Below are 11690 nucleotides of genomic sequence, written 5' to 3' on the forward strand. Positions count from 1 at the left end.
CAGTCACTTTCTGTGGTACTATGTTACTAGCAAGAATACCTAAGTAGCCTGCCTCTATACCATATGCCTTCACAGGAATCAGATGCTCTTCTTTCTCTGTTTTCTCTGTTTTCTCTGTTTTGTTTTGGTTTTGTTTTTACTTTTTGGGTCACACCCGGCGATGCTCAGGGGTTACTCCTGGCTCTGCACTCAGGAATTACTCCTGGCGGTGCTCAGGGGACCATACCAGATGCTGGGAATCGAACCCGGGTCAGCTGTGTGCAAGGCAAATGCCCTGCCCACTGTGCTATCACTCAAGCTCCTGTTTTCTCTATTTTAATATAACTTGAAACATTTATCTAGTTGGATGGTTATAAGAGTAGGATTTAAAAAAAATAATAAGTCCGGGGGCTGGAGAGATAGCACAGCAGGTACGGTGTTTGCCTTGCACGCGGCCGACCCGGGTTCAAATCCCAGCATCCCATATGGTCCCCTGAGCACAGCCAGGGGTAATTCCTGAGTGCAGAGCCAGGAGTAACCCCTGTGCATCGCCAGGTGTGACCCAAAAAGGAAAAAAAAAAAAAGTCCGAATTCTAAATAGCAAAATAAATTTATGAAAAGATCTGAAGGAAGAGAAACTTCTAGAATTAACCCGTGTATTTTGCTTTTAGTTTTGTTCCAGGTAGCCACACTCAACTGTACTCAGGGCTCCATTCACAGGGATCACTCCTAGTGGTTGGTCATTGCTCCAGGGACCATATGCAGTACCTAGATTGAGCTGGGGTCAGCCGCAAGAAAGGCAAGTGCCTTAACCCTTGTACTCTCTGTTTGGCCCTGAAGTGCATATGTGACATCCTAAAATGGAGAGCAGCATTTGTTATCATCTTGTGGAACAAAGAATCATTCTCGATCGTCTTTTTCAGATGTACGATACAAGAGGGCCACACTTATGTAGAGTGTGTGGATACTCCTCTTAGATTGCATAGCGCCTCTGTAGTCAATGGTAAAAGCTCTGTCTACAAGCTACGAATAATTAAAATATCTTGTCAATTGAAATGTCAATCATCTTAAAGTGATTGTCATGACTTCTTTGGATTGTGCTTTTAAAAGTACTTGAGGAGCCAGAGAGAGTTCAGCAAATAGCTAGGACAGGACACGTGCTTTGCACAGCAACTGACCCGGCTTCTAAACCCTGAACCACATATAGTCTCCCAAGCCCAGCTAGGAGTGAAGCCTGAGTACAACCAGGTGTGATGCAACCACAAAAATATAAAGCAGTTCAATGTGGGGAGTAGATCTTGAGGACTTCCAAAGCAGGAAAGTCTGAACTGAGTTTTTACGGTGTTCAAACTTCTGTGAATAAAAACTGATTATATCTTCAGCATGAAAGATTAAATCATTTATATGCTCACAGATATATTCATTCCTTTTTATAGGATGCACATGAATTTGATCTCCTCAAAATAAAGTCAGAACTTGGTAAGTTTGATTCGAAGCTGTTTTCCATGATGTGTTTTATACACTGTCCTGTAAATGATGCTCGTGTTCTGCAGTTGTGATTGGAGAGTGAACCACAATGTGTTTCACCGCAGATGGTCTTATCAGAATTGGCTGAAACAGTATTTTGTGACCATTTTGAAGTGTAATATTCAAATAAGTTTTTTTTAAAAAAAAAAGCTAGATCATCTTTCTTCATCTTTACTATTTAACTGAATTTCTTAGATAAGTTACTACCAAACCATATCTATTTTAAAGTGGTAGAGGCTTCACAGAGAATGGCACACATCCAAAAGAACAAAAGCAACCGCTGTAGGAGAGGATGTGGGGAGAAAGGGACCCTTCTACACTGCTGGTGGGAATGCCAACTGGTTCAGCCCTTTTGGAAAACAATATGGATGCTTCTCAAAAAATTAGAAATTGAGCTTCCATTTGATCCAGCAATACAACTTCTGGGAATATATCCCGGAGAAACAAAAAAGTATAGTCAAAATGACTTCGGTACTTATATGTTCATCGCAGCACTGTTTACAATAGCCAGAATCTGGAAAAAACCCAGTGTCCCAGAATAGATGGCTGGGTAAAGAAACTTTGGTACATCTATGCAATGGAATACTATGCAGATGTTAGAAAAGATGAAGTCATGAACTTTGCATATAAGTGGATCAACATGGAAAGTATCATGCTAAGTGAAATGAGTCAGAAAGAGAGGGACAGACATAGAAAGATTGCACTCATCTGTGGAATATAAAATAACAGAGTAGGAGACTAACATCCCGAGAATAGTATATAATACCAGGAGGTTGGCACTATGGCTTGGAAGCTGGCCTCACATGCTGGGTGAAAGGCAGCCCGGATAGAGAAGGGAACACCAAGTAAAATATGGTTGGAGATCCTGTGCAGGAAGGGAGATGCATGCTGAAAATAGACTAGGGACTGAACACGATGGCCACTCAATACCCATATTGCAGACCACAACACCCAAAAGGAGAGAGAGAACAAAATGGAATACCCTGCCACAGAGGCGGGGTGGGGTGGGGGAGCAGGGATTGGAGGGTGGGAGGGATACTGGGTTCATTGGTGGTGGAAAATGGACACTGGTGGAGGGATGGGTTCTCGAACATTGTATGAAGGAAACACAAGCACGAAGATGGGTAAATTTGTAACTGTACCCTCACGGTGACTCACTAATTAAAAATATAAATTAATTTAAACAAATAAATAAAAAGTAATTACCTGATAATAAATAAATAAATAATAAAAATGAATTTTAAAAAATTAAGTGGTAGAGGCTAGTTGGAAGAGTATGGGTTTTGAAGTCGGAATTCATTTCCAGCTTCAGCACTTAGTAGCTATGTGACATTGCTACTAAGCATTCATCAGAATGCTACATAGAGTAGATATGGTATGTAAAACATCTCCTGCACTTTTTGGCATTACAGTGAGAGTATTCCCTAAAGATGTACTCAGTCGCATCATCCTCAGCATTACTATACTACAAAAATTAGGGCATCAAGGCATTTAGTACCGACGAGCTAATGGATCCAAGACAGTAAAAAATTGATTTCCTAACCCTTTGCTTACTTTACTCCTACTGGAAGTGTGTGTGTGTGTGTGTGTGTGTGTGTGTGTGTGTGTGTGTGTGTGCACTCACACATCCTAATACATAGTGTTACTTAGTTGTCAAGAACCTGTATTCTAGAGTCATCACCTGGTGTTAGACCCTGGTTCTACACTTTCTAGTGTACATTCTTGAACAGTTTCCTAATACATAATGTAAATAAGATAGTACTGCCTGCTCGGATGGCTGGAGTGCATCCAGGCTCAGTCTCTGGTACAATATGGTATAACCTAGTCATCCCCAGCACAACTGGAGAGGCCTCCCAAAACACACAGAGAGAGAGAGAGAGACAGAGACAGAGAGACAGAGAGACAGAGAGAGACAGAGATGAAATACCTATGTTACAGGTTTTAGCAAGGAGTGAATGTGTTAAGAAAGAGAAAATAATTTGGGTCTAGAGAGGTAGTGTAGGGGCTAAGGTGCTTTCCTTATTTGCAGCTGGCCAGGGTTCAATTCCCAGTATCGTATACGGTCCCCCAAGCCCCTCCTTATAGTGATCCCTGAGCACCACCCGAAAAGCAAAAAGAAAAGATTAGAACAGTGCCAGCACATAATTCCTGTCTAACCATGCTACTGTGTGAGTATCGGCTATAATTATTTGGCATGTTTCAACATACTTTTTACTGTACTTTTTGGATTGGTTCGTAAAGTATCTTTTTAACAATATTTAACAGTGCAAAAGTAGGTCTGACCAGTTGCCTAATGATTCCATATTCTGCCTTATTTTTAGGCCTAAATTTCTATCAGCAAGTGAAATTGGTCAATTTTATTCGAAGGCAGATTCACCAATGTAGGTGTTATGGCTGCCATGAGAAGTTCAAATCCAAAACTGAGTTAAGGGCTCACATGGAAGCTGCCAAACACACCGTACTGCTCCCCGGGAGAGAGGTCTGGGACCAACCGCAGTAAGTATCTCTGAACCACAGGGGCGCTTCTTGGCTCTGAAGCCTTTTTTTTTTTTTTTGTCCCTCTATTTAATTTCTTTAAACTTCAATGAAAATGTATTGTGTTTTGTTATGGAAAGAATTCTTTAAAAAAAAAAAATCTTATTTTTTCAAGTAATCCTCTTACAAATATTACTATTTCATATTTTGTGGTACTAGGAATAGAGATAGATTTATAGAATACTATATAATTTGAGCTTTTAATGATGTGTGTATATGTTGTTTGTGTGGTGCTAGGCATTAAACTCTGGGCCTCATTCATGCAGATATACACTTTAACTATTGAGCTATATCCCCAGCTCCAAAACTAAAGATTTTTTTTAATTATACTTTTTTTAATGTTATAAGGACCTTTGCATATCTAATACACATCTAATACACATCTAATATGTAGTACTGTAGCACTGTCATCCTGTTGTTCATCGATTTACTTGAGCGGGCACCAGTAACATCTCCATTGTGAGACTTGTTGTTACCATTTTTGGCATATCAAATACACCACAGGGAGCTTGCCAGGATTTGCCGTGAACTAAAAAACAAAGAAAACAAAATATCTGAGAGAGTGAGAGAGAGAGAACAAATGAATAAATACATAAATATAAGCAACGAGCTGAGAGTGAAGGGGAAAACACCAGTGACTATTCAGTGAAGCAACACAGAATGTTTAGGGGCTGGAGTGATAGCACAGCAGATAGGGTGTTTGCCTTGCACGTGGCCGACCTGGGTTCAATGCCCCGTATCCATTATCCCGAATGGTCCCCTGAGCACCGCCAGGAGTGATTCCTGAATGCAGAGCCAGGAGTAACCCCTGTGCATCGCCAGTTGTGACCCAAAAAGCAAAAAAAAAAAAAAAAATGTTTATCCACTGATCGAAATGTTTCTATAGGTTTCTATAGATTATGTGCTGGCAAAGGTTAGCAGAGTCCATGCCGAAAACACAGACATCAAGAGCAAAGACACTTACATTTGAAAAAGAACTCTCACTGGGTTTGGGGGTAATGGTCGCTTTGGTTTAGGGGAGTGTTAGAACCACACTTTACTTACAGTGCTCAGGGACTATCTCTGGCTCTGTGCTCAGGGACCAGGCGCCTTACATGGAGTCTAAACCAGAGTTGGCCCCCATGACACCATACCTGCCCCCAAATCATCCCCACCCCCCCTACACCACCCCTGCCCCGCTATATACTCACACCAAACTCACCCCCCACACCTTCCCCCACACTACACCTGCCCCATGCCAGTGCCTTACCCCCTGTGTATTATTTACCCTTGTTTAAAGTTTTAAATGGAACCAATAATTTTTTTTTTCTTGAGAATGGGGAGTTAAGCATCCTTCAGATTAACTGAATTAGGAATACGGGGTCCTGAGAGATTGTACAGCAGGGAAGGCATTTGCCTTGAATGCATCTGACCCAGGTTCGATCCCCAGCATCCCATATGGTACCCTGAGCCCAGCAGGGGTGTTTCCTGGGTGCAGAGCCAGAGGTAACTCCTGAGCACCAACAAGTGTGGCCCCTAAATTAAACAAAACAAAATTAGGAATGCTGTTTCACCGATGCCCAAAGTTTAGAAAATTGGAGAGTGTTGTGAGAATTTTCCCTGGCACACCTGGGAGCCTGAGACTTGATTGCTCAGGGGTCTGTGAGCTTTTCTGCAGCTATGGCCCTTCTGCGAGGGGAGAGGGTGATGCCCGTGGAGAGCAGGCCTGCGGCCTGGACACAGCCTTCAGCGTCAGAGACGCCAGCCGCTTTCAACCTCAGTCCAGTGCTTGCAGATGAGATTTCCTCTCAGACACAAGCGCCATCCCCGCCCTCACAGCCTACCCATCCGTCTATACACTCACACCGCAGCCGTACCCCCATACATGCACCTTACCTACCCCGCACACCTTACCCACCCCCACACCAAACCCTCCCGTCCTCCCGTCCCCTGCACCACCCCCATCCTCACACTTTACCCTCTGACACTGCACTCACCCCTCACACCAATCCCACCCCCCACCCAACCATCCACCACATCCAGCATCACCCACCCCCACATAGATATACGCCATCCCCACCTCCACACATGTCGACTTTCCCACACACCAACTGACCACACAGAACCACAGCCACCCCCTCGTGCACACACACCATCCCTACCCCACAGCACACTATGTCTCTCTCACACACACACACATACACACTATCACCATCCCCCACACTGCCCACAGCACACCATGCCTCTCTCTCTCTCTCTCTCTCTCTCTCTCTCTCTCTCTCTCTCTCTCTCTCTCTCTCTCTCTCTCTCACACACACACACACACACATACACACCTTCCCCACCTTCACATGTAATCCACTCTTCCACACACCAACTGACCACACAGAACCACAGCCCCCCTCATCCACACACACCATCCCCAACCCCCCCACACCACCCACAGCACACCATGCCTCCCTCACACACACACACACACACCCCATCCCCACCCCCACATCACACCCCACACACACTCATCACTCACATACCATATTCAGTCCCTCAGATCCATACACCGTTCCCATTCCCCACTCATTACCCTCCTACTGTGCCCCCCCAGACACATCACAGATGCCCCCTGCAGGTTTCCTCTCTCCCCTGCAGCCCCCGCTGCAGTGACCATTGCCCAAGATATCTACTATACCGTTAATAAATATCCACATTTCCAATATTCCATCATATGATCATATCCTAATTCTTAAGTATTTAGGCTGAACTTTGCCTTTTTTCTTCTTATAGTGATATAGTATATATTCATCTGCCTCTGTATTTGCACACATACCTAATTGTTTCCTTTAGATAAAGTAGAAATGAAATTACTGTGTCCTTGTGTGCAAATTAGGACATTTCATGTGTGCAAGATTAGGACATTTGGTATGTGCTTTGTCCCTTGTCCCTTTATCTTTCCCCCTTCCCTTAGTGGCAGTTGTGATGCCACTGACTGAAAGTCTCCCAGAGTTGACTGTGGTACTCGCACCCTTGCTTCTTGCAGTACCACCAGGACCCCACGCCTGTGTGGGCCAGTGCTACAGATCAGACTCACAGCCTCAGACCTGCACGCTCTCCCACTGAGCTATCCTGAGGCCCCAAGTTAGGTTTTGGTGGTTTTTTTTTTATGGTGCTGAGAATCATACATGTATGACATGCACTCTGCCACAGAGCCACATCCCTGCAGCTGATCAGCGGGTATGCAGTAGAGAAGAGCTGGTGTCAGGTTCCAGATATCCCATCCAGCCTGTGAGCTGTGAGGGAACCTCTGAGAGGCTGTGGGGCTCCAGCTACCTCAAGGTTTCACTGCTCTCAGGGAATGTTAAATTAGGGCCTGCCCGTGCTCAAGCCAAAAAAGCTTCAATTTTTCCTCTTTAAAAACTCTTAGACTTGGGCGCTCTCCGCCGAGATGTGACCCGAGTGGCCGCACGTGTGCGGCCTCTCCATTGCTGGATGACCATGATCCCGGAGGCCAGCTAAACTACTTTTAGTACCAGCAGCTTTTTGCAGACATGTCTCTAGACTGTGAACTAAGCCATGGCCCCATGCCGCCCCAGGAGGGGAAAGGTTTTTCTCTCTCGGCTTTTTCTTTCGGGGGCGGGAGGTGTGAGAGGAGTGGCGACCGCCATTTTATTAGGACCACTAAAGAGAGGTACAAGCTTGCAATGATGCAATTTCTGGCAGAAATTTCCCTGGACTCAGTTAACTAAAATACTAAAATACAGAAATCCAAAACCGCACAGCCGTGGTAGCATACTATCTCTTCATTCTCAGCAATGAAAAACAAATTATCAAATGCTTCCTTTTCAGCAGGTCTGATTTTGGGGGGGAACCTCCAAACAATAATAGTGAGTTGTTTGTGGAAATATTGAATGTAATCAAAGTAAAGAGAAAGTAAAGTGAAAATTATCAGTTACACAGGCGGGGGTGGTTTGGGGGTGGAAGAGGAGGTTCTTAGTGATGGAATATGTGCTCTGGTGAAGGAATGGGTGTACAATCATTGTATAACTGAGACTTAAGCCTGGATGCTTTGTAACTTTCCACGTGGTGATTCCATTAAATAAATAAATAAATAAATAATAAATAAATAAAAATCTCCCTCCAAAAAAAACCTCCTAGACTTGGAAGCAGAGTGAGTATATAGCAGGTAGGACTCTTGCCTTGCATGCAGTAGGCAAGGTTTAACCCCCAATCTCCCAAGCACCGCCAGTAGTGATCCCTGAGCACAGAGCCAATAGTAAGCCCTGAGCACATCTGGGTGTCCCAAGAATGAAGCATTACAAGCTGTTATTCTGGTCTTATCATTTTTATTTAGATTGAAATCCTCAGATGTACTCAGAACTAATTTCAAAGTGTATTGAGGGAAGGAATCAGCAAAACAGATTTTTTTGGGGGGGTGAGGAGCCCCACACCTAGAGATGCTCAAGGGTTGCTACTAGCTTAGTGCTCAAGGGACCAGTTCTGGCAGTGCTCAAGGGAACCAAATGGGATTGAGGAATCAAATCCTGGTCAGCTGCTTGCAAAACAAGGTGTCTACCTGCCGTACTGTCATCACTACAGACCCCTCCCCTTTTTTTCTTTTCAGAAAGTAGGCCTTTTTTTTTCAAAAGTAGAAGAGAAAAAAAAAAAGAAACTCCTGTGTGGGAGGAACTTAATATAGGAACAAGTTCTAGCAAACCAGATTTAAAATGTTTTAGATGTATTATTTTCTGATCACCTAGAATAAAAGAACTGCTGGTGATTAGGTTGGAAAAAAATAAAAACACAGGAAGAAAGAGTTATTTTCTATCAGCTGAATAAAGTATGATTATGCGAACGGGATATATCTGAGGATTGTTGACTTGGTGCGTGCTTGTTTCCAGGTATTACTTTCCAACGTATGAGAATGATACACTGCTGTGTACACTCTCGGATAGCGAAAGTGACCTGACCGCACAGGAACAGAATGGAAACATCGCCATCATCAGTGAAGACACATCGAAACTCTATGCTCTGAAACAAAGCAGTATTTTGAACCACTTGCTACTTTAGGAGCCCTTGGGGGGGGGGGGGAAACAGAAAAACAACTGCCACAGACATGAAAGAGTTTAAATTTGAACATCAACAAAGGATGACTTCGTGGTGAAGTTTGCATTTTTTTAAAATGAATGTTATTTTCAAAAAACAAAGTAGAAAATAAAATGAGGACTTTTTATTTGGGGGCTCATAAGTTTTATTATATAATTACTGTAAATGATCTGATGTCATTAGGTTCATAATGGTCTGTAATGAGGAGAAAATGCAGACCAGAGTGAAATGAAACATTCAGATTATTTGCAAACTTAATTTAATCAGTTGTTTCATTCTCTTCCCCACTGATTTTTTATCCAGGAAGCCACACGGTTTGACAGACATGCACTTTCTTATTACCATTAGTAAGTTGTGAGTGTAGTCACCAAAAGAAGAGTCACAGAATAAAGGAAAATGGTAAAAAACTGCATAGTGCACAAATTAGACACTAGTTTAGAATAATCAAGATGACTCTACTCTCATTACTTCATTACTGCTCTCTGCCAAGAATTACCAACCTACCTAAAAGTAGACATTAAGTCAAATTTTTTCCTTACAATGCATTTATTACTAACAGAAGAGTACCCCTTTAAAAAAAAAAAAAACACAATGCCATTATGATACCCAACAAAATTAACAACTTCTGAATATTAAATGTTTTTTATTTATGTTAATGTTTCTTTATTTTTTATTTATTTTTTTAAGTCATACCAGTGATGCTCCTAGCTCTGTACTTGGAATAACTCGTGGTGGTGTTCAAGGGACCATATGGGATGCCAGAGATTGAACCTGGGTCGACTGCATGCAAAGCAAACGCCCTCCCCATTGTACTATCGCTCCTACTTCATGAGGTTTCTTTATTTTGTCTCAAACAAAGTTTTCTTCGAAGGCTCTAGAGATAGTTCTATAGGCTAAGCAAATGAGTTACATGTTGGGAGACCTGGGTTCAACCCCTGGCACTGCGTACGGTACCACAACAGCAGGAACAAGCACAGAGCCAGGAGTGACCCCTGGGCAGATGTGACCCAAAGACAAAAACAAAGTCCTTTGATAGTTTTACAATTTATAGGATAAATTTTGTTTGCCTCCTGATACGAGCAGTGATTTTTTTTTCTTTGTTTTGACCACCCCAGCAGTGCCAAGATATTATTAAAGATCTCAGTTGCTCAGGTGCTGTGTGGTGCTGGGTGGAACCCAGGTCTCCCTCAGGAAAATTTGAAGTCAGGCCAGAGAGTTAATACAGCAGGAAAAGCTCTTGCCTTGGATGTGGCTGACCTGGGTTCAATCCCTAGTACCCTATATAGTCTCCCAAGCCCTGCCAGGAGTGATCCCTGAGCACAGAGTCAGGAGTAAGCCCTGAGCACCACTAGGTTTGGCCCAAAACAAAACAGAGTGCACTCAACCCACTGAGCTACCTTTGATCCCCTGAACAATCACTTCTAAGGATTTTTCCCTATAATGTGTGATGAATATAATAAAGAAACAATCACCAAACTGACATTGAGGAATAGTTTATAAAATAATTGAACTTTACTTTTCGAAATACTCTTCCAGATTCAAGAAGACTCAAGAGATGCAACATCTAATCGTGGATCAAGAAAAACCATTTTTCTTTTGCTATAATAGAATCAATGGGTCACTTGACAGAAGTTGAATAGCCTCTGTAAAATGTAAAACTGGTGTTGATTTCCAGACCTTAGTAGTTATGCTGTGTTTGTGTATGAAAAGGTCCTTGTCTTTAGAAAATACACAAAAGTTTAGGAATAAAGGAGATTTGTTTGTAACTTATTCAAAAAATGATTTAGGTTATAGAGAAAGGAAAATGAGAAAGCAAGTAAATCTAGACAAAGCTATCTTTGAACCCTAAACTCTGAGTTTATAAGAATTCTTACACTGGGCAATTTTCCCTGTAAGTCTGAAATTGTTTCACAATAAGAGGTGTTTTTAATAGTTGGTTTGTTAAAAGCAGGTTCCACATGAAGTCAGTGCATGCATTTGATTGGTTTTATCTAACCCCTGCTTCTCCTTTGGGGTGGGGTGTAAAATGCCATTTGTTAAAGACACTGAAATGTATATGGTTGTATTCTCTTAGTGTCATTTTATGTTTTCCTCTCACCCATTTTTTTCTGTCAAATGGTAGATTTACAAGTTTAATTTGTTCAGGTACAGAAACATGAAGCTGTACTCCCCAATTCATGTAGTTTGTAAAAGATTATAAATCTATAAAATTTTAACTTAAATAATTGTGTTCAATTATCAGAGATACTGTGTGGTTCCTGTTGTTTGACATTGGACATAGAACATCCTCTCTGACACTTTGAGGGGTCATAGTGCCAGGATTTACCTGTGCATTCAGGAATGATATCACGATGCATTATATCATTTCCCATCAGTCTTTCATCTTTGGCACTTTGTTGTTGTTGTTGTTTCCTGTGGATTTTTTTTTCTTTTGGGGTCACACCGGCGATGCACAGGGCTCATGCACTTGAATTACTCCTTGCAGCGCTTGGAGGACCACATGGGATACTAGGAACCGAACCCGGATTGGCTGCGTGCAAGGCAAACACCTTACCCGCTCTGCTATCACTCCA

General features: G+C 42.5%; 1 protein-coding gene across 2 annotated transcripts in view; it reads left to right on the plus strand.

Moving 5' to 3' along the window:
* The window catches only part of ZNF277 (zinc finger protein 277), a 130889-nt gene extending 121794 nt beyond the window's left edge, over positions 1 to 9095 (plus strand). For both annotated transcript variants that reach the window (XM_004602255.2, XM_055123772.1), the window contains exons 10-12: positions 1416 to 1458; positions 3828 to 4002; positions 8913 to 9095. In XM_004602255.2, the coding sequence (XP_004602312.1) occupies positions 1416 to 1458; positions 3828 to 4002; positions 8913 to 9081 (387 nt within the window). In that variant the 3' untranslated portion in view covers positions 9082 to 9095. The remainder of the gene's footprint in view (positions 1 to 1415; positions 1459 to 3827; positions 4003 to 8912) is intronic.
* The last annotated feature ends 2595 nt before the right edge of the window (positions 9096 to 11690 follow it).

The sequence above is a fragment of the Sorex araneus genome, chromosome 1 (genome assembly GCF_027595985.1).
Source record: "Sorex araneus isolate mSorAra2 chromosome 1, mSorAra2.pri, whole genome shotgun sequence".
Taxonomy (NCBI): domain Eukaryota; kingdom Metazoa; phylum Chordata; class Mammalia; order Eulipotyphla; family Soricidae; genus Sorex; species Sorex araneus.